Source organism: Oryctolagus cuniculus, chromosome 5, assembly GCF_051225735.1.
Source record: "Oryctolagus cuniculus isolate XC-2025 breed Fujian yellow rabbit chromosome 5, ASM5122573v1, whole genome shotgun sequence".
Classification (NCBI taxonomy): domain Eukaryota; kingdom Metazoa; phylum Chordata; class Mammalia; order Lagomorpha; family Leporidae; genus Oryctolagus; species Oryctolagus cuniculus.
Window position 1 is genome coordinate 132,573,933 of NC_142871.1, and position 25,917 is coordinate 132,599,849.

General features: G+C 50.6%; 1 protein-coding gene and 1 long non-coding RNA gene across 9 annotated transcripts in view; one reads left to right on the forward strand and one right to left on the reverse strand.

Annotated features, from left to right (window-relative positions):
* Positions 1 to 54: 54 nt before the first annotated feature.
* On the forward strand, positions 55 to 4,857 carry LOC103349751 (uncharacterized). 2 transcript variants are annotated; one of them, XR_016234629.1, is made up of 3 exons: positions 55 to 312; positions 3,445 to 3,670; positions 4,637 to 4,857. It is a non-coding gene; the product is annotated as an uncharacterized LOC103349751 (long non-coding RNA). The 2 variants fall into 2 exon arrangements; XR_517890.5 differs by having other exon boundaries at positions 149 to 312; positions 3,442 to 3,670.
* Positions 4,858 to 6,083: 1,226 nt separating this feature from the next.
* The window catches only part of C5H6orf89 (chromosome 5 C6orf89 homolog), a 38,805-nt gene continuing 18,971 nt past the window's right edge, over positions 6,084 to 25,917 (reverse strand). For 5 of the 7 annotated variants that reach the window (XM_089333987.1, XM_070074137.2, XM_070074136.2 and 2 more), the window contains 5 exons: positions 15,321 to 15,475; positions 15,084 to 15,223; positions 13,935 to 14,064; positions 9,834 to 9,957; positions 6,084 to 7,119 (listed from right to left, as the gene is read on the reverse strand). In XM_089333987.1, coding sequence (XP_089190113.1) covers positions 7,025 to 7,119; positions 9,834 to 9,957; positions 13,935 to 14,064; positions 15,084 to 15,223; positions 15,321 to 15,475 — 644 coding nt within the window. In that variant the 3' untranslated portion in view covers positions 6,084 to 7,024. The remainder of the gene's footprint in view (positions 7,120 to 9,833; positions 9,958 to 13,934; positions 14,065 to 15,083; positions 15,224 to 15,320; positions 15,476 to 25,917) is intronic. The other 2 variants (XR_016234628.1, XR_016234627.1) reach the window with 1 other exon arrangement.

Sequence of the window (25,917 nt, forward strand, 5' to 3'; positions counted from 1 at the left end):
CTGCCACCCACGCAGGAGACCTGAATTCAGTTCCCGGGTCTCTGCTTGGGCCCTGGGGGACAGGGAGCACTGTGGCTTCTGGGGAGTAAACTAGCAAATGGAGCTCTCATGGTCTCTTTCGTGGGCTGTCTCTTAAACAAATAAACAGACTCTGGACTTCTCAATCAGGAATCCAAACAGTCACTTAGCAGGAAGTGCCTTCCGGTCAGCAAGAGAAGAGATGGAGAGCGATGATGGATTCACGGCACGTTAACCACTGGACAACAACGGCTTCGAGCCCCACAGCAGACCTGCAGGGGACCCCATGAGCTGGTGGGTAAGCAAGGCCAGGCACAGTGTCTGTGACACCGGCCCCTCTTTGGTGAGGCGGGGACAGAGCCTTATCGTGGTGATGGCTGGAGAGCTTGGAAATTGCGGGAGGCGCCAGGGCCGGCTATGGCTGGGTGTGTAACGTGCTTTGTGGCCCGGGAAAGGAGAATGGGGATGTGGCGAAGAAGGGAAGAATGCAGGAAGATAGGACAGCACATCTTCTGTAAGAAATGGTCCTATTTATGCAATTATATAAACTGGGCACATAAACGGGAAATTGCCAAATAACATATATATGAGCACATAAAATGGCTTAAGTGAAATGCTCACGAGTGCCGATTGGCCTGTTAACTGGTAGCCACTGGGGTGATCCAGCAAGAGGGTCTGGGCTCTTCCCCAGGGGCCTGGCTGTCCTCCTGTGAGAACCAAGTGTCCCCGCGGGGGAGGAGCCACTGTGAGGGCACCGGGGCCATGTGCAACCAGCTGGCGGGGAGCAGAACGGCACCCAGGGGCTCCTTCGCATTCTGGTTAAAGTGCCCGGCCAGGGTAGAGTCCTCACAGGGGAATGAGGCTTTGAGAACCCAGATCAGAAGCCACTGCGGGGGAAAGGCCAGGGCAGGCATGAGGAGGCTGTGAGGGCAAGCAGGTGCGCTGGGGGAGCCAGGTAGACAAGGTAAAAAATTTATATATATATTATATAAAATATATAGAAAATTTTATATATAAATAATTATATATATATAAACATTGTACATTTGGTCGTACAAAACAGCTCAGGCCCTTCTGAGCACCCGCAGCTGGGACAGGGGTCTGCCTGCCTGCGCTCACTGCGCCCTCCAGGCCCACCACACTCTGGCCCCCTGAACTTGAGCTGCAGCTCTCCCCGCTCCTGTCCCTGTGGCTGGCAGGGGGCGGGGCCAGGTGTGTGGCTGCGCACTGAGCCCCTAGCTTGCTTGTGCCTCTCCAGCCCTCCCCTGCCGACCCTGGGTGTCTGCTGCTTCCCACATGAGGGAGATGATGGGAGGAGGAAGGCCACACCATGGAAAGAAGTGTGAAGGGCAAACTGTCTCTACACGGGTACCTGTGGGCTCCTGGCGCTGATTCTCACGGGTCAGCGTCTGCTCCCGAAAGGGAGGGGCTGCACAGCAGGAGCCACCTGTCCCAGGGGGCCGCTTGAGCAGGGACAGGTGAAGGGAGCCAGGACACAGCAGATGTCCCAGCTCCCCAGTTTCTGCCTCAACCTCAGAACTCGCGGGGTTCCCTTCCCAGCACAGGTGCATGCAGCCTCGGCTGTTCTCAGACTGATGGCCGCAGCCCTGACACACAGCGGTACCGAGACGGGCAGAAGGGGCTCTGGCCCGGTCCTGCGGCGGCCAGCAGTTCCAGGTCTCCGTTGCAGTTACATAACATTCCTTCTCCCCACCAGTCTGAAAAAGTCTGGACACTCCGCGGTCTCCGGAGAGAGGAAAATGACAGATGGATTTAGCTCTAATGCTTCAATTATGCAGGGCAGGGAAACCAGACACCGAGGGACCTGGACCACAGACAAGCTGGCTGCAGCGCTTCTCACCGGGGCCAGCACTCAAAGTCACACTGCGTCCAGGTCGCGAGGCCGCAGCTGCGGAGCGCAAGAGGGCAAGCCCCTGTCCATCCCCGTGACGTGCTTGTGCCAGAGGCTGCTGGGTATTTGGAGGGTGGGGTGAGGAGGGCAAGCATGTGCCCGCTGATGGGGACTCGGCACGTTCCCAGTGCTCCACCTTCCCAGCCTCGCGGCCCTGGCCCACGCGTGGGCTCTGCACACATCTGCAGGCCCGAACACGGAGACTCACAGCCTCCAACCCTTTGTAAAGCAGGTGCCAGTCTCTGGTGGGTGACGGGCCAGCTCTGAGGGGCAGTGAGTGTGCAGCTGGTGTACTCCGGGGAGTGTTTCCTCCACTGCCAAGCGAGCTCAGAAACCCACCACCCCCTCTGTGTAATGAGTGATTCCCAGGAGACAAAAAAAAAAACACGGCTCTCTGTGCCACCAGGCACGTGCCCCCCCCCCCCCCACTTCTCCCCCACAACTGGGCCTTCTCTGGAAGGCGATGAGAAGCAAACATTTGCTCTGGGACCTGACTGTTCACTCTGGAAGGCACTAGGGGATGAGTACACTCGCTACAGACCATATCAAAATGACTAAAGCCGTCACCTGCAGCTAAGAACTTGAAATTCTGTTTTAAAAGTAATTCTTCCTGGGTCCCCTGCTATAAGCCACCATCTGCAGTACCAGCATTCCATATGAGTGCCAGTTCAAGTCCCAGCTGCTCCACTTTTGATCCGGCTCCCTGCTAATGTGCCTGGGAGAGCAGTGGAAGATGGCCCAAGTCCTTGGGCCCCTGCAGCCATGTAGGAGACCTGGAAGAAGCTCCTGGCTCCTGGCTTTGGCCTGGCCCAGCCCTGTCATTGCAGCCATCTGGGGAGTGAACCAGTGGATGGAAGACCTCTCTCTTCTCCCCTCTCCCTCCCTCCCTCTTTTCAAATAAGTCAATCTTAAAAAAGAAATTCTTCCTACACAAATGCCTGTGCTGGATTTTGGGACTGGCACTGTGACAAAGCAGGCTAAGCCTCCACCTGCGGTGCCAGCATCCTGTATGGGCGCCGATTTGAGTCCCGGCTGCTCCATGTCCAATCCAGCTCTCTGATAATGGCCTGGGAGAGCAGCAGAGGACGGCCCAAATGCTTGGGCCCATGCACTCCCACGGGAGACTTAGAAAAAGCTCCTGCTTCCAGATCGGCCCGGCTCTGGCTGTTGTAACCATTTGGGGAGTGAACCAGCAGAGGGAAGACCTCTCTCTCTTCCTCTCTGTCTGTAATTCTGCCCCTTGAATAAGCAAATAAATCTTAAAAAAATAAAATAAAAAAAGCCGAGCACTGAAAAACAAGTGATGCAAATTCCAAGGAGATTCACAGCTGGAACTGGGTTGAGTTTCTCCTCTGGTCAAACATCTGGAAACATGGTGACGGGAAAATGCCTGGATAGTTGTAATTCCAGCCCCACTCCCTCTTGCAAAAAAGGTTTCAAATAGGGAGGGAAAAGTGAAAGTTTTATAAAAGTCATATGGTTAGATTCTTTCTTCCCCCATTTCTGTCCAGAAGTTTTGCAAACAAACTGCACAGAGTTCCTGGCTGGCTGAGCCTCAGCCCTCGCTCTTCCCGCCCGCGTGGGGCACACCCGTCAATGAAGCCCAGCTCGGCTCGAGGCCGTCTCACTGTGATGAGCGAGCGCTGTGGAACCAACGGCCTGCCTGCCAGCACTTCACTGCTCTAAGCCGCAGGGCCTTTCCTGGCAACATGGGCATCTAGTATCTGCTTTGCTGGAGAGGTGAGTTAGCGGAGGTCATGTGTGTGCAGGCACTGGGTAAGCTGGAACAGGCTGGGATAAATGTCACCCACACCCAAGTCACAGACTGCTTTGTATTTTAGCAAGCAGGTAGATCGCGTCTTCATTGATGACTGTTAGTGTATTCCTTTCTGTCCCTTAACAAGGGTGGGGGGACGATGAGCACTCCTTCATAGACCAGAACAGGTGTGGTGTTCATTCAATGTGAGACTGTGGGAGAGCTCAGGACACTTGGACATCTGTGCTTCTGACTGGCGCCAAAGCAGCCGGTCTCCCCAGACAGCTGACTTCTGGGGACCTGTGTCTCTGCCGTGGAGACCCATGGTACTGACCCTAGCCCGTGTGCAGAGGTGGGTCCCTGTCACATGACCTCTTGGTAAACACTAGATAAAAACATAAGCAGGTTGCTGTTTTCAGACCCTGTGGTTTTGGCCTTATTCGGTAATGGAGGCGGGGGGCTGGCAAGGTGGTCCTTCCACGGCCCCCAGGCCCCACTTGTCATCCCAACGATGCTCTTTCCTACACTGGCTCATGCACGCAGACTCGCTGCATCTGTCAGAGGCCAGGAGCTGGAGCCACTACAAACTCTCAGGTAACTACAAAGGGGCAGGTGGCAAACCCCAGTCACTCCTGCAGAACTGGCCCCAGGTACCGTCTGCTCATCACGACCTTATCAGGTGACTGATTCCCTCCTGCTTAACCAGGAAGAGCAGAAACCCCCTGTGGGGAATTTCTTCTCGAACCCAAATCTACACTCAAGTCCCAGAGGGAGAGAGTTTGAGTGCGATGAGCAGTATCTGCGGTCTTTATCTTTAGCTGTATCTTCTGCTATGATCATTCTTGGCTGAATGCAGACCAACGGGGCCAGTGCTGTGGTGAAGCACGTGGAGCCACCGTCTGCAGTGCCGGCATCCCATGCAAGTCCCAACTGCTCCACTTCTGATCCAGCTCCCTGCTGATGGCCTGGGAAAGCAGTTGGAGATGGTCCAAGTGCCTGGACCCCGGACACCCACGTGGGAGACCTGGAAGAAGCTCCTGGCTTCAGATGAGCCCAGCTCCTCAGCCATTGCAGCCATTTGTGGAGTGAACCGGCAGATGGAAGATCTCGCTCTGTCTCTCCCTCTCTGTAACTCTTTCAAAATAAATCAATAAAACCTTTTATTTATTTATTTATTTTTTTTTTTAAAGAAACACTGACCAGCTTGGGGGCTTAGGGACCTCCCAGGGGGGTAGATCAGAACATCAGCACGTGCAGGAATTTCTTCCTCCTCTAAGTTTTTGAGCTGAAGTGAGTGTTTTATGGATACTTCAGACGTGAAGGACACGAGTGAACAGGGAAGGAACACAAAGTTGATTCACAGAGAGCGCGGCGGACACCTCAATCATCAAAACGCTTGCTTTGCTCACGGGAGGCTCTCTGTGAGGTCAAAGGGTCTCGTTCAGAACTGCAGAGGCCGCTGAAGAACTGCTGGGCAAGCCCAGCCCGGGGCCTGCCCGGAGCTGGCCCTCGGATGATCCCGCTGACTGCAAACCTCTTAAATCACAACTGCTCTTAGAAGCATGACTTTTATACGTACAAACAGTTTTGTTTTCCCCGTATTACTGCACACAAGGGACTGACTCTTTTAAGGAGAAATCCCCTCAGGAACGGCTCATCCTGGTTTGTTTAAGCCACGGAGGAGGCTCCGTGCGTTTCCTCCCGAAGCCTCGTGAACTCTGCCTGTCCTTTACAGACCCACTGGTAGGCCCGTCAAGCGCAGGGCGGCCCCTGCTGCTGCTCAGGCGGTACACAAGGGCTGGGCTGCAGCGTAGCGGGTAAAGCCACCACCGGCAGTGCCGGCATCCCACATGGGCACTGGTTTGTGTCCCAGCTGCTCCACTTCCAATCCAGCTCCCTGCTAATGGCCTGGGAAGGCCATGAAAGATGGCCCAAGTGCTTGGGCCCCTGCCCCCATGTGGGAGACCTGGAAGAAGCTCCTGGCTCTTGACTTTGGACTAGCTCAGCACTGACTGTCGTGGCCATTTGGGGAGTGAACCAGGGGATGTAAGACCTGTCTCTGTCTCTTCCTCTTTCTTTCTGTAACTCCGCCTTTCAAATAAATAAATAAATCTTTAAAAAAAAATAAAAGAAAGGGTCCATACCACCCTTCCTCATCACTGTCCACTTGGCTCCCTACCTCGGACAGAGCACCCATTGTAGCACTGGATTTCTGTGCTTCAGAACCACAGGCCATAGCGTGTTTTCCTCTTTCTTTGTGCTGGTGATGGCCTGGTCAGTGGCCAGGTATGCAGCAGCATCAGTAAGGGAATGGTGGGAGAGGGGAGCAAGGCCAGACTGCTCCAACTGCTGCGCTTCGTTACCAAAGCACGGGGAGACAATGAGCACAGTCCATCAGCCAATCACAACAGAGCTTTATATAGCATTACAAAAATAAAACCACCTCCCCCGGTTCCCCAGGACGAAGGGGGACATCGTGTTGAGACAGAGGATCACAAAGTCAGTTGCAGGCCCGGCTGACAAGTGCTTTGGGCCTGGAGTTCTTCCCCCAGCCACATCACATCAGCTGTGACACATCTGTAAAACATTTTCTCTGCACAAGTCAGACCCTAAAGATCAAACCCAGGGAGGCGCCCTCTCCCCGGGGAAGACACTCGATCAAGGCAGCATGGGCCGCAGGAGCAGTGCTGCCTCAGCGGGAAAGGGCTGCGGCCCGGCCAAGGGAGGGCATGAGAGGCTGAGCTCTGGAGACAGGCAAGGGAGGGGGGCGGCGTCAGACCCCGATGAAGCAGACAGAGACCCTCAGGACTCACACTGCACACGGACACCGGGAAAGGAGCATAGCTCCCGCGTGCAGTGAGGTTATTGGATGTTTTATTCCCCCCCGCTGGTTCTGGATTCCATTCTGCTTGATAAACCGCAGAGTTCTTGAGTCAGCCTTCTGCACAAGTACAGGGCGATGTGGCCAGGAAGGGGCACGAGCAGGCCCCCTGGTAATGGGTGGCTGTGACGCCGGCCCTGCGGGCTGTCCTCTCCATGGCCAGGGAAACGGCAGTGGGGACGGCGCCCGGGCGAGCGGAGGCAGGCACCAGCCCTGTTTCCTGCCTGGGGCAGCCTCCAGGCTACCGAGCCCAGCGGCTGGAAGAGTTCAGTCTCACAGACGGGGGCTGGCGAGGTCCTGGCTCCTGCCTCCAGCACACAGCTGGCTCACACGCACATGCAAAGGGCAGGGAACTCAGTGACCAACCCCTGGACAGTGGTTTCAGCGCTTGTTTTTATTTTCCCTCTTTCAATCTGGCCTTCAGCTCTCAAAGCTGCTCTGCACAGAATTCCGCTTCCTATAGTTCTGAGACAGTGGTTCCATCGCAGACGACCAAAGGCTGCACCCCTCTGGCTATAATGTAGACCTTCCAGTGGGAGGCGCCGGCATAGCCTAGTGGGGAAACAGCAACAGGACAGCATGTGAGTGTCAGGGGCTGGACAGGCCTGCAGCCAAGAGCAAGGCGGGGGCTGCCAGGTGAGCCTCGTGCGGAACCGGGCTCAAAAGCGGTTCTTGCTCTGAAGGGCTTTAACCTAAGTGTGCCTGAAACCTGACAGCCCAACAGGAGCCACTCGGAACCAGAACTCTACCAGCTGCTCTCTCCAGGGCAGCTGGGTTCACAGAGGCAGGGTGCTCTGGGTGAGGCGGACTTCAGCTTTCTCAGCAAGCAGACAGAGGCAAGACCCTCCAGCCAACTCTCCTGACAGCACCTGACATACGGTTTCACTACCGAACTACCAGAGGAGCCTAAACCAGCATTTCCCGAGTTCTGCAGATGGCAATGTCTTTCAGTAGCCCAGGGAGAATGGGTTCTGTGCCGAGTAAGTCTGAGAAGCACTAGGCTCCTGCACAGTGTTCTGGAGTCTGTGGCGCACGACTGTGCTCTGTGCGCCGACCAGGCAGGCATCTCCCCAAGGCAGCGGACTCCTGCCCTGTTCGCCACGGGCTCAGCAGTGCAGCTGCTGCTTTCCACGGCAGAGAACCTGCATTTGATGCTGGCTCCAGCTCCAGCTTCCTTCTAATGCAGACCCTGGGAGACAGCAGCAAAGGCCAAAGGGCTTGGGTCCTAGCCACCCATGTGAGAGGCCAGGACTGAATTCCTGGCCCCCAGCTTTGGCCTGGCTCAGCCCTGGGCCATTGTAAACCAACAGATAGGAGCTCTCTGTCTCTCTCTGATAACTCAATAGTGCACTAGAGCTGCCAACTTCCCACAGGCACTGAGCACAGTACTCTTCTCCCTTGTTGGGGTCTAAGTTCTACTTCTCTTCTGGCCAGAGTTCCAGGCGCCTGCTGCTCTCCCCACCTTAGCCCTCTGAGGCTCGTTCTCCTCTTATGTCTCCTCTCCCTGTTCCGTATGACCATCGTGTGGCTGGCCTTTAACAGACGCTGCCAGCTGCAGGCTGCGTGCCCTCTGGTCAGCACACCGGCCAGTCGCAGCACAGCAGAGACCGCACTCTGGCCTAGGGGCTACTCGGGGCCGTCTGCACCAGCATCTGATACTCAGAGCTTCCCTGCCCACTACCAGACACTTTTCCTTCTTTTTCTTAATTCTGTAGTGGGCATTCTGGATGCAGTGGGAGCTGGAGATCCGGAATTCCGATAACACGGTGTCTCTGCACTGTGTGAGAACTTAGGACAGAAACTTGTTCAAGCACAGCCACACACGGCAAACCCAACATATCGGACAGAGTGTTGCAATAGTCATCCCTCATGTAAGGTCACTCCAATGCAAGAAAACAGGTTTAGAACATCGTCCAACACAAGAATCCACTTTTTTGGAGGAGTTTCCCAAGGGCCAGGCCAGCTGCACTCCATTACTGGTGAATACTTAATCTTTGCATTATTTTTATTTCCATTCCTAAACTGAAATAAAAGTTACGTAACTTGGATGACAGCCTGGTTGTAGTTTGCTGTCTGCTCCCTATCCCCGGTTGAGGTCAAAGTTTCTAGGGATCTGGGGGTCTTCTGAATGAATCAAACTAAAAGCCATCTATTGGAAAACCCGTCCGGGCTCTACCGGGACTCCAGGCCTTGCCACGGCTTTGTGAGGCAGGAAGAACCAGGAGGTCAGTGGTGACGCTGGTTGACTGACAAGAACATGCTTCTGCCAAGAAAACCTGCTGTCAAACTGACTGCTGCTGACAGCAGCTGCGGCAAACCTATGTCTTTGGAACACATTTTTAGGAAATAAGGCACAGGACGAGTCACAGGTGGGAAAACATGGAGCCAGAGTCTGGGTGAGTCACCAACAGGAATCTATGGCCTGGCTCTGGTTTCCTGTGTGACTGCTGCTCGTACTTACTGCTTTGCGCTGCCTCTTCTGGGAAACGGGCACACGAAAGGTTTCCTCTCATCTTGCGCTGTCCCTCCCCTGGCCTGTGCTCAAGCACACACTTAGACCTGATGCCCTGCCTGACAGTGGGGCCTTGGGATGGCTGCTTCCCTCTCTGGGGCTCAGCCTCCTCATCTCTCATCTGTAGAATGAGGGATTCGTCAAGTATTTCCCAGAATTCCTTCCGAACACCAGCTTCTATGACCAACAGACGTGGGTGTTCTGAATGGTGCATGTATATGATGGTTTTCTCTGCCACATTTCCTCATTACTGTTCCATCTCTCAGTATGAACAATGCCTGTGTTAATAAGAGAAGGCTACTTTGAGAATACTTTCTGAATTGAAAACTAAAATGATCCCAGGGCCTGTGTTGTGGTGAAGTAGGTTAAGCCACCACCTGTGATGCCAGCATCCTATCTGAGCACCAGTTCGGGTCCTGTTGCTTCATTTCCAATTCAGCTCCCTGCTAATGAGCCTGGAAACGCAACAGAAGATGGCCCAATACTTGGGCCCCTGCCACCCAGGCGGGAGACCCAGATGGAGTTCCTGGCTCCTGGCTTTGGCCTGGCCCAGCCCCAGCCATTGCAGCCACTTGGGGAGTGAGCCAGCAGATGAACGATCTCTCTCCCTCTATCTGTAACTCTGCCTTTCATATATATACATATGGAGATAGAGATATATCTGTGTGTGTGCGTGCGTGTGTGTGTGCATGTGTACGTGTGTGCGTGTGTGTAATGGTCCCATGGCTGACTGCCCTCCTGGGGCCTTACGTACCGATATCCCCTGGTTCTACTGGCATGGCCACGGACTGACAGTGTCTTCGGCACTGGAAGGGAGGGATGAGCTGCAACATGGCCTCCCCGCTGCCGATGGTAAACAGGTCGTGCATCCGGTGCATCTGGAGGGAAAAATAGGAAGGAAAAGGAATAAAAAGAAAGCAAAACAAAATCTGGGAAAAACCTTCACATGTATGGATCTGAGTTTCCTAGCAGCCTAAGCCAAAAGAAAAATAGAACCAATAACAACATTCACAATTACATCCAAAAAATGAAAATACGCTAGTTTCTCCTATGCTGGCAGGTCCAGCGCTGAGACTATGGCCACATCTCTTCTACTTGTTCTCCTAATGCGACACTCTGTGATTCAGTGTGCAGTGCCCTCAAAAACAGCCTCAGAGCACAGCCCACCTACGCTCCACAAGTTGCAACTATTTCTAGCTGAGCTTCAGAGTGGGCCAAAGTTATAAGAGGTCTAAGTGTAATTTAAAGAAATTTTAAGATTTTTATTTATTTAAAAGGCAGAATGACAGAAAGCGGGAGAAAGAGATTTTCTATCAGCTGGTTCACCCCACAAATGCCCACAATAGCTAGGGCTGAGCCAGCCTGAAGCCATAAGCCAGGAACTCCAACTGCGTCTCCTACATGGATGGCAAGGACTCAGTTCTTGAGCCATCATCTGCTGCCTCTCAGGTGCATCAGCAGGAAGCTGGATCAGAAGGAGAGGTGGAGGTGGGCTGCAGGCATTCCAGGCAGGGGCTTAACCCACTGTGCCACAACGCCTCCCCTCACTGCAATTCAAGTTCTGCTCGAAGAGAATTCAACACATGGTGGTTTGAGTATATAATCTTCTGAGGGTCTGGCTTGTTCCAGATTGCTTTAGGTAAGTAGATGGTCTGCATACCCTTTGAGCATTCTTCTATAGAGTGTTATTTCTTTCTACCAGGGTCCTGATAAGAATTGCAAAGCAGCAAGCTCAAGTTTGCACTATTTGGCAAGATCAAGGTGAGCAGATAGGCTATGTGTCTGCTAAAAACCAGGCTTCTTGCTTTTCTTTTAATTAAGGGACATGTGTTTGGTACAATGATTAAGAAGCAGTTGGGCTGGCGCCACGAATCACTTGGCTAATCCTCTGCCTGCAGTGCCAGCACACCGGGTTCTAGTCCCGGTTGGGGCACCAGATTCTGTCCTAGTTGCTCCTCTTCCAGTCCAGCTCTCTGCTGTGACCCGGGAAGGCAGTGGAGGATGGCCCAGGTCCTTGGGCCCTGCACCCACATCAGAGACCAGGAGGAAGCACCTAGTTTCTGGCTTCGGATTGGCATAGTGTGCCAGCCGTAGCGGCCATTTGGGGGGTGAACCAATGGAAAAAAGGAAGACGTTTCTCTCTGTCTCTCTCTGCCTGTGGGGAAAAAAAAAAAAAAAAAAGCAGCAGCAGTTGGGATGCCTGCATCCTGCATCAGCGTACCTGAGTTCAAGGCCTGGTTCCACTTTGGACTCTAGCTTCCTGCTAATATGCTCAAGTACTTGGATCCCTGCCACTCACAGGGCAGATCTGGACTGAGTTCTAAGCTCCTGGTTTTGGTCAACCCTGGCTATTGTGGGTATTTGGGGAGTGAAACAGCAGATGGAAGATTCTCTGTCTTATAAACAAATAAAATCAAGATCTTTTAAAAACCTTTTCAAGAGGAATGTCAAAGATTTTTAAAAGGATATGTTTTAAAAGAAAGACAGAAACAAATGACAGCAAGACTGGCCTCTGATTTTGAATACTAGGACACAGCCAGGCTATGTACCTTCTCAGGTAACCGCTGCACTTCTGAGCGCATACTACCGCCAACAACAGGCGTCAGTGCAACCTGCTGTGTAACAGGCAAGGGGCTGTGAACTCTGGGATGAGGCTGGGACACAGCAGGGAACAGAAGCAAAGGGAGAGCTTTAAAGAGAGAAGCTCGGACTTCTGCCCCCACCTTTTCTTCAGACCCGTGGGCTTCCCCTCCCCTCTCCTCCTCCGAGCTCCTGTCCTTCAGGGAAATCCACAGGAAACGGGGCTGAGTCAGAAATCTGACTTCCCGGGCCACATCTGATTGTCTGTTTACCTTTCAGGGCCTCGGGTTTGGGCCACATCTTCCCTGTCCCCAAGCACGACCATGATTCTGATTCCACGGCAACACATTCCTGGGCTACTGCAGTGGCAGGCTGGGGGCCTGGCGCCGGGAGCTGGCCTACAGCTGACAGGTGCTAATACTGGCAGAGCCCTGATATGTATAGTCTCCACAAAAATCCTAGAAAACCTCAAAAAAGTAGAAGTATCCTCCTTTCACATGGCCTGAGTGGGGGCAGGATGATGAACCCCCTCTCCCAAGGTGGAAAGAACCAGACAGCAGGAGGGCATGGGCCAGGCCTCGGCCCCACTGGGAGGCTTTGGCACCCTCACCTCGCCTTCCCCAGGTGCCGCCGAGCTGGCTGGATCCCAACTCCATGCCTTCCTATCCCAAGGCTGAGGCCAGACATGTGAACTTACCAGGGCCCAGGGCCCAGGGCCATGGACAACAGGGTGGGGTAACAAGGCCAGGGGAAAGGAGCACTGGGGCCAGGGCGGGGAAACAAGTGCTCTGAGAGACCAGACTCTCAGGACTTGTGCCTATTTGGGCCACTCCCCTTCCCAAAACACCCTGGAGAACACAGCAAGATGCCTTTGATAAGCATCTGTGGAACTCTGCATCTACTCCTTTGGCTGGGCTCCCTGCTGTTAAGCAGATGGGTAAAAGGAACTTGAGTCTTCAAGCAGGAAAATCGAGATAAAGAGAAACGCCCTTGCCCAGAATTTATATCATATTCATCAAGATGAAATCATATTAGGGGGTTGTGTTCTAGCCAGAGACAGCAGGATAAAGGTCTTTAAAGTCTGAGGCAAGAGCCCAGCACCTCCACCCCACTGCTGGCAGACAGAGTTATTACTTCTAGACAGAATGACTGTTTTTATGACTTGTAAATTCCTTTAACACAATTCAGCAAATCTGGAGCCAAATAATAGTATCAGGAGGCTGACACTACAACCCAGAGTTGGTAGGGGAGTCACAGTTTGGGAAATTTTAATTTTTTTACAAAGGGAAATTCATGTTTTTCAATTCTTCCAAACCTGTCCATACTCAAAAACCTTCTTCAGGAAAGAGGCCCAACGAGGGAGCAAGTCGGACCCCGACTCGGGAGCAGCCTCCCGGTTCCCTCCAGGGCCTAGCGAGATAGAGGGCTCAGGCGGCGGCGGGGTAGGAAAGGGCTGCACTCCTCCCAGGCCCCCGCCTTCTGCAGGTTATCCAGTTGTCACAGTGGGGAGGCTGAGGGGAGCCTCCTGGCTAACTTGCTCTTTGACCTTGGGTGAATCACTGACTTTCTCTGGGGCTTGGAAGCTGTGCTATTCATTTACGCACTGCTTGTTTACCCGCTGTCTACTTTCTGGCCTGAGGTAGCGAAGGCAGACTGGCTCTACCTCAAGTCCCAGGATTCTACTTCCTTGATCAGAGAAAAGTAGCTTGCCCCCAGATCTGCAAGGTCAGGAGACTTGCTAGAAACACAGCTTCCTCACAGGGTGGCTGTGGCAGGTCTCCTGGCTAGCCACGGGAGGGGAGACCTTAGATTATGCCGTTGTTTCCTTAATTCATCCTTTTTTTTTTTTTTTTTTTTTTTTGACAGGCAGAGTTAGTGAGAGAGAGAGAGAGAGAGACAGAGACAGAGACAGAGAGAAAGGTCTTCCTTCCATTGGTTCACCCCCCCAGATGGCCACTATGGCTGGCACGCTATGCTGATCCGAAGCCAGGAGCCAAGTGCTTCCTCCTGGTCTCCGATGCGGGTGCAGGGCCCAAGGACCTGGGCCATCCTCCACTGCCTTCCTGGGCCACAGCAGAGAGCTGGACTGGAAGAGGAGCAACTGGGACAGAATCCAGCGCCCCAACCGGGACTAGAACCCGGGGTACCGGCACCGCAGGCGGAGGATTAGCCTAGTGAGCTGCGGCGTCGGCCTTCAATTCATCCTTAATTATAGTATTAGTCTAGCCTCCACGTGAGGAAAATTCTAGCTCTAAATTCTCTCAAAATTCCCTACCTTACTCCCCGTAACAGGTTCTGGGTGAAGAAGAAAGCACTTTTTTAGGGAGGCATCTTTTGGAAATGGCAGGTGGTTGAAAACAGGCAAAAGCTCATGTAAAATTTGCGATCTGTTCAGTGGTCTTCTCCTGTTAAAAGTTTAAAACAAAGAAAAGTCACTCACTAGGCGAGCCAGCCTCTCTCCATGACTAATAGGGCTAAGCAAGGGTGGGGGCGCTGTGGGCGGTGGGTCGCGAAGGGGAACAGCAGCAGGATGTCTTAAGGTCTGGGTTCAGGAAGAAGAGTCAGGCCAAGGCAATGAATTCTAACTTGCAATACTGCGCACTCGCACAAAGCCTGCAGCCACCATGTGTGTGTGTGGGTGGGTGTTTATAGAGTCCAGCTAAAACAACATATAGAGGAAGGACAGAGGCAGGCTATTCATTGTCTTGGAAAAGAGGCCCAAGTAACAGCAGATGGGGCGGGGTGGGGGCGGGTGGGCAGAGGAGGAGGGCACAGAAATACGACCTTTCTGAAGCACAGCGCTCTGTGGGGGAAAGCCTGACTGGCTTGTCAAAGTGGCCATTCTGTCAGGTAAATAAGTGGCACATTTATCGAAAGGTGGAAGCATGACAAAGCTATCAACAAAAAGCCCGAAAGGGCCATGCTAGTTCTCTCTGGAATGGTTCTAAGATGGACGGTGGCTTCCCCTTTCCTGTTGGATGAGAAGATGTTAGAAGATGTAGGGCTCAGGAAGAAAACCATGCCGGGTTCTAATCCTGGCTGGCTGACCTTGGCCAAGTTACTTAACCTCTCTGATTCCTATATTTCTGATCTTAAAAATGACAATGGTAACTCCTACTTCCCAGGGCTATGCGTGTCACCAATAAGCGAGGCGCACGCGCGCCCAGGCATACCGCCGGCACAAGCAGGCCGGGACTGTGGTCTTCGCTTTCTCGGCGCTCTCCTCAGCCCTCTGTGCTCCAGATGCATTTTACGTAACACAGATGCCACGCACACATGCAGGCTCGATGCTCCCACTTCTGACACACCTTCTCCAGCGTTCCTCAGGGAGCGCCTCTCGCTGACTGCAGGCGCATCGCGCTGTGCTTCCCGTGCTGGGCATGTGGGGGGTCTCGGGCCAGCTGTCACCCGTTTTCGTACTCACCAGGGGTAAGGGAATGGGAACCACCGCTCTGGGAAGCAGCGCCACCACTTGGTGAGAAAGCCTTCGGTGAAGCCTTCCGCGGCTTCAGGGTATTTGCATAGGAAGTGCTGGATCTCTTCAGAGGACAGGGGCTGTCCTGTCTTGGGGAGGCAGAAAACACAGCAGCACAAGGCAACACAGTTACTTCTTAGAAACCCAGGGATTGATGGGGGGGGGGGGGGTCAGGCTTCTGCTTACCTTGATCACCAGAGGGTGGAGGCGCTCAAATTTCTGTGGGGTGTCTCCCAGGAGCACCACCTGGAGGGGTAACTTCTGGGCACAGCCGGTGCAGTTGGCAGGGACGGGATCCGACTCATTCTGCTTGCAGCTGTTTGTCCACCAAGGGTCCAAGTCTGAGGGAGGAGGACATGTGGGAAAGTGGACAGAGGCAGCGCACAGCTGGTAAACCCAGCAGCCCCGAGCGGCAGTGACAGCAGCCAGGAAAGGCATCACAACACAGCACTGGAGGCTCTGAACAGGGGCACGCCCGGCAGGGGCCTCTGTGGGGCCCGGGGCCCACAGGACAGGGCTGAAACAGGCAAGCGTTTCTTTCAATGTGCCTTTCTTTGCTTTAGAAAGTACCTTTTAACATGTGTGTCTTCCCTAAATCAATCAACAAAAGTGTAACAGTTGCAAGAAACATTCAGCAATGCATTTCTCAAGGCTCTTGACCCCGGGGCCCACACGTGTGAATCTGAACTGGCGACAGCACGTGGGGCGGGGCCGATGGAAAGAGTGGTCCCCATCACTGAGCACATCTTCTCACACACTCTGGCTGTGTGCCTGGACCTCGGTTCACAGGAACAAGTAGGGGCCAGGGTGACTCTGGGAAGGAAGAGTGAGAAAAGAACACCAACAAGTATGGAGAGGGCAGATAGGACCTTTGGGGGCCATTCTTGGAACAAAGTAAACACATCTGCCCAAAAGACAGTGCTCATCACAGCCACGAAGGGGGCGGAGCTACTGGCCACGGTTTCCACCCCCGAGGAAGGAGCACACATGGGTGAGATGTGAGTGCCAGCTCCCCGATGGCTTTCCCTGCTCAGGCCCTGCTCGGAGTGGACCCTGCTTCCACACACCTCTCCCAGTTTCTGGGTTCCTTTCCGCCAACACTATCCTGTGTATGTTCTTGATTACTTCCTGTTGACTTTCTGTTTCATTCTGGATTTCATCTGTGTTCTCTCAAATGTGTTTGTTTTAAACTTGAACTTGAATCCAAATGTTTCACAAGATGGTTCTGATTAAACCCAATGGAAACCAGTCAGGAGGGCCTAGGACAGATGACAACAGGCAACCAAACGTGGCTGAAATGAAGTCACTTCTTCAAACACACTTGGAAACCAACTCTTCACCACAAATCACTTTCTCCAGTAGTTGGTAAACACTATCTTCCTTTTCTTGAACACTGTAGTCGTGGGGCACTGAGATGCTCACTGGGGAAGGACCATGTGTGTTCTCGGCTCTCCTCCCCAGGATGCTTCCCCAGGTGTTCCTGCAGTAGCTGCCACCTACCCTCCTAGCCAATCTCAGCCTCAGCAGACTGTCATCCAGAGGACAACAGCATCCAGGGGCAGCCAACAGCTCTCCTGGGCCACCTGTTGGGGCCACGCGGCTGCACATTCTTTTCCCTTCTGGAGTATTCTCAAGTGTTTCTTATGAGGGGTCAAATATGATGAGTTCTTGCCAAAGTACAAGAGTTCTGGGTAACATACATACATACACTGACCCATAAACAATCCTAGAAGGCTGCAATTATATAGCATTTCAGTTTCCAAAGTAGCTGGGAGGGAAGGGGAAGGGGAGAGGGAGCTAATGCACACAGGGCCAGGCCTGATTCCGATCGTTTTCACACACTGAATTTTCACCACGTAATTACTGCGGGAGCATCGCTATCCTCGTCTGACAGATGAATGAACTGAAAGGGCTGACGGAAGTTCCTGTGGGGCCAGAGTGCAGCAGGAGGAGCAGAGGGGTGCCAGGCACGGGGGTGGGCGCTGAGCGGCGGGGAGGGCGGGGGCAGAGACAGACTGCCACGAGGGCTTCTGGGGCATGAACACGTCTGACTCTGCTGACAGCAGAACGAAGAAACCTCAGAGGCTTTTGAGCAGGGGTGTGCTGACGTTCCAGGAAGATTACTCTAGGCTGTGACAAGGGCACCCTAGAAGGGTGACGCTGGGAAGAGGAAGCCTCATATATTTCAGTATTTCAGTAATTTACTCTGTCCTTTTTTTTTTTGGGGGGGGGGGGTTTGTACTATAATGAGAAATGAAATATAGTAAGTCTAAACTGGGGCAGTGGGCTTGCATGGGAAGGGCTGGCTTCCAGAAGCAGTGACAATGACTCTGTAGCCATGGGCAGCACTGCTGGGCGTGTTTCTGGGGCTGACGCTGCCCAGGAGCCCCACATCTTGGCAGCACGCACATGGAACACATTGGAGCTCTAGATGTGGTACAGCATTTTTCTAGTCACGTGCCACATTCCAATACAACAGTTAATTACAACATTTACCCAAGAGTGGAGAGTGAAGTGTCAGGAGAAAGAGGGACCTTCCTCTAATTTGCACAGAGGTGCTTCAGAATTGGGGAGCAAACAACTTTGAAACCGACGAGGAAGGAGATTATTTTAATTGTGATTTATTTCATTCTAATTTATTTTGAGCTACAGATATTCTTGGGGTTTTCAGGTAGAGATGCCTTGAAGATCAGGTACAGGAAGCTGACCCAGTGAAGGGAGGTCAAGAACAAAAAGGAGAGCAAAGACAGGACATCTTAGAAACTCAGAACGCCCTGAGCCTCGCGGTCCCTGAAAGTCTGAGAAGCACAGTGAAAGTGTGCTAATACTAAAAAGGACTGGACAAGGCGGCAGAACACAAGAGACAGAGGTCTAGATACGTAAACCTCAATAGCTTTCTTACTTTACTAGCTACACACAAGTTAGAAACTGGAGTAGAAAATCATCTCGCTCAGAATAAGTAGTAATAAATTTAACAAGAACTGTAAAAATGTAAAAATTTACTGAAGGATAGAAAATAAGAACCAAAAGAATAAAGAAATGTAGCACACTATGCTCTTGGATGGAAAGACCAAATTTAAAGATGTCAAGTGTCCCCAAAACCATGTATATAAATTTAATGCAACTTGGAATCACCTAGGGTTTCTTATTAGTGAAGGCAGGGATAGGGTGGGGCTGTGACAACTGGATTTTTTTAAGATTTAATTTATTTATTTGAGAGGCAGAGTTACAGACAGGCAGAGGGAGAGACAGAGAGAAAGGTTTTCCATCTGCTGGTTCACTTCCCAGCCGGAGCTGAGCCGATCTGAAGCCAGGAGCCAGGAGCCTCCTCCAGGTCTCCCACACGGGTGTGGGGGCCCAAGCACTTGGGCCATCTTCCACTGCCTTCCCAGGCCGCAGCAGAGAGCTGGATCAAAAGAGGAGCAGCCAGGACTTGAACTGGCACCCTTATGGGATTTCTGGTGCCACAGGTGGAGGCTTAGCCCACTACACCACAGCACCAACCCCAACAACTGGATTTTAAAGCTCATCTAGAAGAGTAAATGTGTGGAACAGCAATAGGCAATAACCCCCTCTCTGCCCATGGCACCACGGATAATATAAATAAATTACAAAGTATGGTCACTAATTAAAATCTGTACAGGAAGCCGGCGCCGCGGCTCAATAGGCTAATCCTCCTCCACCTTGCGGCGCCGGCACTCTGGGTTCTAGTCCCGATCGGGGTGCCGGATTCTGTCCCGCTTGCCCCTCTTCCAGGCCAGCTCTCTGCTGTGGCCAGGGAGTGCAGTGGAGGATGGCCCAAGTCTTGGGCCCTGCACCCGCATGGGAGACCAGGAGAAGCACCTGGCTCCTGCCTTCGGATCAGCGCGATGCGCCGCGGCGGCCATTGGAGGGTGAACCAACGGCAAAGGAAGACCTGTCTTTCTGTCTCTCTCTCTCACTGTCCACTCTGCCTGTCAAAAAAAAAAAAAAAAAAAAAAAAAAAAAAAAAAAAAATCTGTATAGGACACTCCCCTCAGGCCCAGGAACAGGTAAAGAATATAGTAAGAGCCTTACACCACAGGCTCTGAGCAAATTATGACCTGAAGACCTTCACCCCATACCACCCCTGGGCTGCTAACAGCCTAAGCCTGTCTCTACGCTGGGCAGGAGGACAGCAGGACTGGAGGCAAAGAGTATCACTTTGCTTTCCCTACACAGACAACACATTTTTAGAAAACAGCTCTATGGGCAGCCATTATATCCCAGTGGGTTAAGCTACTGCTCGGGACACCTGTGCCTATATCACAGTGCCTGGTTCAAGTCCCAGCTACTCTGCGCTTCTAATCCAGCTTCCTGCTTAATGCACCTGGGAGGCAGTGAATGATGTCCTAAGTACTTGGGTCCCTGCCACCCACATGGGAGACCCAGATAGGTTTCCTTGGTTCTGGCTTTGGTCTAGCCTAGCTAATGCAGACAACTGAGGAAGACAATTGGAAGATACCTGTCTCTCTTTGTCACTTAACCTTTCAAACAAATAAGTAAATTTGTAAAAAAAATTTTTTTAGGCTGGCGCCGTGGCTCACTAGGCTAATCCTCAGCCTTGCGGCACCAGCACACCGGGTTCTAGTCCCGGTTGGGGCTCCGGATTCTGTCCCGGTTGCCCCTCTTCCAGGCCAGCTCTCTGCTGTGACCCGGGAGTGCAGTGGAGGATGGCCCAAGTACTTGGGCCCTGCACCCCATGGGAGACCAGGAGAAGCACCTGGCTCCTGCCTTCGGATCAGCGTGGTGCGCCGGCCGCAGCATGCTGGCCGTGGCGGCCATTGGAGGGTGAACCAACGGCAAAGGAAGACCCTTCTCTCTGTCTCTCTCTCTCACTGTCCACTCTGCCTGTCAAAAAAAAAAATTTTTTTTTGTTTTATTATAATTCACATAATAAAATTCACCCACTTAATGTGCAACTCAGTGGATTCTACTATTTTCGGTGGTCAACCATCACCACTATCTAATTTTGAGATTACTTTCGTCAACTCCAGAAGAAATTCCATACCCATTAGCAGTAATTCCCAATTCTGAGCCCTTTCCCTCTAGCCCTAAGCAATCACTAACCTGTTCTTGGTCTCTATGGGTTTGACCATTCAGATAATTCACCTAAGTGGAGTCATACAGTATGGGGCTGTTTGTGCCTGGCTTTAAGCATGATGTTTCCAAGGCTCATGCCTGTTATAGTAGCTATCACTAACCTCTCCTTCCTTACTACTAATATTCCATATATATATATGAATATATATTCATACCACATTACATAATATATATATTCATACCATATATGTATATATACACCATAATATATATATTAATACCATATTAGTTTATTCACTCTCAGCTAATGGGCAGTTGGGCTGTCACCACTGTGGGTGACTATGAATAATGTTCCTATGAACAATCTGTGTGGACTCATGTTCTCAGGTCTCTAGGGTATATACCCAGGAGTGGAAATAACTAGCTAACATGATAACCCTAATGTTTAACTTTCTGAGGACTGCCAAGCTGTCTTCCAAAGAAGTTACGCTGTCTCACACTTCATAAGCAATGGGTGTGGGCACGTTTCTCCGTGCCACCGCCAGTGCTTGTTACTGTCTGTAGTTTGCATTAGAGCTGTTCTCATGGACGTAAGCAGCACTGGTGGTTTGCATTTGCATTTCCCTGATCGATAAGGACACTGAGCTTCTTCCCATGAGCACATGTCTCTGTATCTTCCTAAATGTCTACCAAATCCTTTGCCCATTTTTAATTAGTTTCTCTTTCCATTTCTGAATTTTAACAGTTGTAACTAATAAATTCTCAAAAAATAAATGAGGGACTTGCTTCTTCAGATACTGACACATTCTATGAACCCACCATAACTAAAACAGTACACAGCCATTTCTCATTATTTCTTCATGGCTTCCTAGCTGCAACTTTGCCTATTCCCTGAAGCTCACTGGTGACTCCAAAGTCGATCCCCATGGTGCAGGGCAGGGAGGCAGGTGGGACAAGGCACTGCTCTGCCTTTCTGACTTGAGTCTTATACTGTAAACAAGCATCCCTTTCACCTATGAAGTGCCACATTTTTGTGCTTTTTGTTGGAGACTCTGCTGTTTAAAATGGTCCCCAAGGGAGGTTATACATGTGTGAGGAAAGGGAATATATGAGGACTTTCTGTACTCTCCCTGCTCAATTTTGCTGTGAACTCAAAATTCCTCTAGAAAATATTTTGCTTTTTGTTTTTGTTTTTGTTTTTTTTTAAAAAAGCATCCAAACATAGTCCTCAAGTACTGTCTAGTGCTCCTTAGTGCAAGAAGGCTGTGATGGGGCAGGCTTTATGGCACTCAGAAGTGTCTGAGTGTCAGTCCTGCCACCACTTCTCATACAGCTTCCTGCTAATGCACACCCTGAGAGGCAGCAGATGATTCCCACTGTCACCCGTGAAGGAGACCCGATGGAATTCCTGGCTCCTAGCTTTGGTCTGGCCCAGTCTTGGCTGCTGCAGGCATCTGGGGAGAGAACCAGCAAATGAAAGCTCTCTGACACTCTATCCTTCAAACTTTAAAAAAAAATAATAATGGCTGTGATGTGCCTCCAAGAAAAAACATATGTGCTTTATATAGGCATGAGTTATACTGGCATTGACTGTGGGTTTAATGGTGATGAGTTGACAACATATTAAATAAGATGATGCTTACGTAGAAACATATAAAACAAAGTTGTATACTGATGGCTTGATGAAAATGTTCTGGCAGAGGTCTGAAGAAACTTAACACTCACTACATTTCCCTAAGGTCAATGATTCAATATTCTCTGATTCAGGGTTCTTGGGACTTTACAGAACACACTATGAAATTGACTGTATGTTCTCATACAGGGGGCTATATCCTATATACTTCCTCTATATAGAACAACTACATGGGGCCTGCAAAAAGTTCAAGCAGGCATTGTGGCACAGCAGCCTGAGCCGCTGCCTGGGACACCTGCCTCTCTTATCAGAGTGACTGAATTTGAGTCCTGCCTCCACTTCCAATCCAGCTTCCTGCCACTGAGCCTAGGAGGCATGAGATGATGGCTCAACTGCTTGAGTCCCTTCCAGCTACACAGCAGACTTAGTGGAGTTCCTGGCTCTTGGCTTTGGCCTAACCCAGGGCCGGTTGTTGTAGGTATCTGGGGAGTGAACCAGCAGATGGAAGATCTCTGTCTCACTCTTTCTGTTGTTCTGCTTTTCAAATAAACAAAAACAAATAAACTTAAACAACTTTAAAAGTGCAGGGGCCCAAGTACTTTGGCCATCCTCTGCTACTTTTCCCAGGCCATCAGCAGGGAGCCAGATCGGAAGTGGAGCAGCCAGGATTCAAACAAGCACCCATATGGGATGGCATTGCTGCAGGCTGGGGCTTTAACCCGCTGAGCCACAGTGCTAGCTCCTAAACTTATCTCTTAATTTTATCTTTCCACATTCTTTTTTCTTTCTTGAGAGGCAGAGAGACATGCAGATAGAGAAACACAGAGAATGAGTTCCCATCTACTGATGGGCTTGACAAATCCCTGTAATAGCTGCAGGCTGGGACAGGTCAAAGCTGGGAGCTGGAACTCAATCCAGGCCTCCCATATGAGTGGCAGCGATCCATTACATAAACTATCACTACTGCCCTCCAAGTTCCATAGTGGCAAGAAGCTGGAATCAAGAGACAGAACAGGGGCCGGCACTGTGGTACAGCGGGTTAAAGCCCTGGCCTGAAGTGCTGGCATCCCATATGGGCACCGGTTGCAGTCCCGGCTGCTCCTCTTCTGATCCAGCTCTCTGCTGTGGCCTGAGATAGCAGAAGATGGCCCAAGTCCTTGGGCCCTTGCACCTACATGGGAGATCCAGAAGAAGCTCCTGGCTCCTGGTTTCGGATCAGCGCAGCTCTGGCCATTGTGGCCATTTGGGGAGTGAACCAGAGGATGGAAGACCTCTCTCTCTGTCTCTACCTCTCTCTGTAACTCTGTCTTTTAAATAAATAAAATAAATCTTTAAAAAAGAGAGAGACAGAATAAGGGGCCAGCGCTGTGGCTTAGCAGGTTAAGCTGCCATCTCAGTGCTGGCACCCCATGTAGGCTCCGATTCAAGTCTCGGCTGCTCGGCTTCCAGTCTAGCTCCCTGAAGCATCTGGGAAAGGCAGCAGAGGATGGCCTAAGTCCTTTGGCTCCTGAACCCACATGCGAGAAATGAAAAAAGCTTCTGGCTCCTGGCTTTGGCCTGGCCCAGCACTGGTCATTGTGGCTATTTGGGGAGTGAACCAGCAGATGGAAGATCTCTCTTTCCTTCTTTAACTTTGTCTCTCAAATAAGTGAATTCTTTTTTTTTTTTTTAAATGTCATCCAAAAAACAAAAAAGAGAAACAGAACCAGGGATTGACCCTGGGTGCTCCAATGTGGACATCCCAACTGGTACCCTAACCATTAGGCCAAACGCCTACTCCTCAATGAACTTTTTGAAGTACCTTTGTATACAAGAATAATTTGTGATAGAAGTAGACTTTGATTTGGTTAAGAATGGACAGATTTAGCAAATCACATTGCGATAAGTGATGATCTATTTGGAAGAAAACAAAATTTGCTAACTATTACTATATGTTGAAATAAATTCTTTATCAATTAAAAGGAATGTGCACTTAGCCTAGCAGTTAATAACACCCGCCTGCCCGCCTGCCTGTCTGCCCACCTCCCGCACTGACCGGTGTGCCTGAGTTTGATTCCTGGCTCCAGCTTCCTGCCAATGGGAGCAGCTGTGATGACTCAGGTAATTGGGTTCCTGTCACCCATGCAGGAGACCTGGGTGGTGTTCCTGGCTCCTGGCTTTGGCTTTGCCAAGCCACAGGCATTGGGGAGTGAACCAGTGGATAGAAGTTCTCTCTCAAGTAAATAAATAGTTTTAAAATAATAATAAAAATACTGATAAAATTTTAAAAATAACTAGAGGCAAATACAGGAGATGATTTTTATGATTTTAGAAGCAAAGAAGACTTCCTAAGTAAGAAACATACTTAGGGACTGGCACTGTGGCGTAGCAGGTAAAGTCGCTGCCTGCAGTGCCAGCATCCCATTTGGGCGCCGGTTCTAGTCCCAGCTGCTCCACTTCCTATCCAGCTCCCTGCTATGTCCTGGGAAAGCAGTGGAAGATGGCCCAAGTCCTTGGACCCCTGCACTCGCATGGGAGACCCGGAAGAAGCTCCTGGCTCCTGGCTTTGGACCCGCGCAGCTCTGGCTGTTGCGGCCAATTAGGGGAGTGAACCAGCGGGTGGAAGACCTCTCTCTCTCTCTCTCTCTCTCTCTCTGCCTCTCAAGTAAACAAATAAATAGAATTATAAAAAAAAAGAAACATACCTAGATGTCATAAAGAAAATCAGATTTACCAATATTAAGAAGCAATAAATTAATCTCTATAGAATGATCTTCTGTTTGGTAAGAAAAAAATTTCCTTAATGAAGAATGTGAATAAGTAATTCACAGAAAAATAAAACATATGAAGTCATTCAACTCCACAAAAATCAAGGTTACGCAAATTGAAATAATATATAATTACACCCTTTTTTAATTGGCAAAACACTGATAACATTCAGTGTTGATGATCAACACATGCTGTTAATAAAAGTATAAGCTGGATGATATGGAGAGGAAAATGCCAATCACTATGATTTGATCAGCACTTGCTGTATAAATGTCTTGAAACACACACTGTATGCCCTAATTATTACATATTAATAAAACAAAGGTATAAAACCCTTGTCGGGGGTTGGCACTGTGGTGCAGTGGGTTAACCACCTGCAACTTTGGCATCCATATGTGTGCTGCTCAGATCCTGGCTGCTCCACTTCTGATCCAGTTCTTGCTAACGTGCCTGGGAAAGCAACAGAAGATGCCCCAGTGCTTGGGCCCCTGCACCCACATGGGAAGCTTTGGCCTGGACCAGCCCTGGCAGGTGCCACCATTTAGGGAGTGAATCAGCAGATGGAATATCTGTTTCTCTCTGACTCTCCCTCTTTCTCTATAACTCTGACTTTCAAATAAATAAAATAAATCTTAAAAATAAAAACCCCTGTGGAATGTAAAAAAACAAAAATTATCTAAAAACAAAGAGTAAGCAAGTATAATTGTATGAAGACAATTTGGTAGTATTTATTACAATTTGAAATGCGCATGTCCTTTGACCCAACTATTCTATTTCCAAAAATATATTTCACAAAAATAATAGTACTAGTGTATAAATATATATGTATATGAATGGTCCCAGGGTACATTTTAACATCAAAAAACAAGCAGCCTGGAATCCAGTTGAATTATGGACTATGTATAGAACTTAATATAAAAACCCTCAAAATCTGTGTACTGAGTTGAACAGTTTCTCCCCAAAATGTATGTCCTTTATGAAACCTCAGAACGTGACTTTACTTGGGAATCAGGCCTTTGCAGATGTAATTAGTTAAAATGATGCCATATTGATACACAGTGGGCCCCAGGTCCAATCTGATGTCTTTCAAAGAGAATACACAAAGCTATATGCACAGACAGATGAGTCATGTGAAGACGGAGGCAGAGTAGCAGTTATGCTACCATTAGCCAAGGGACTGCTGACAACCAGAAGCAGCCAGAAGAGGCAAGGAAGGATTCCTACAACCTTCAAGGGGGAGCATGGATGGCCCTGCAGACACCTTGGTTTCAGACTCCCAGCCTCCAGGACTGTGAGAGAATGAGATTCTGCCACCTAGCCTGTGGTACTTGGTTTCAGCAG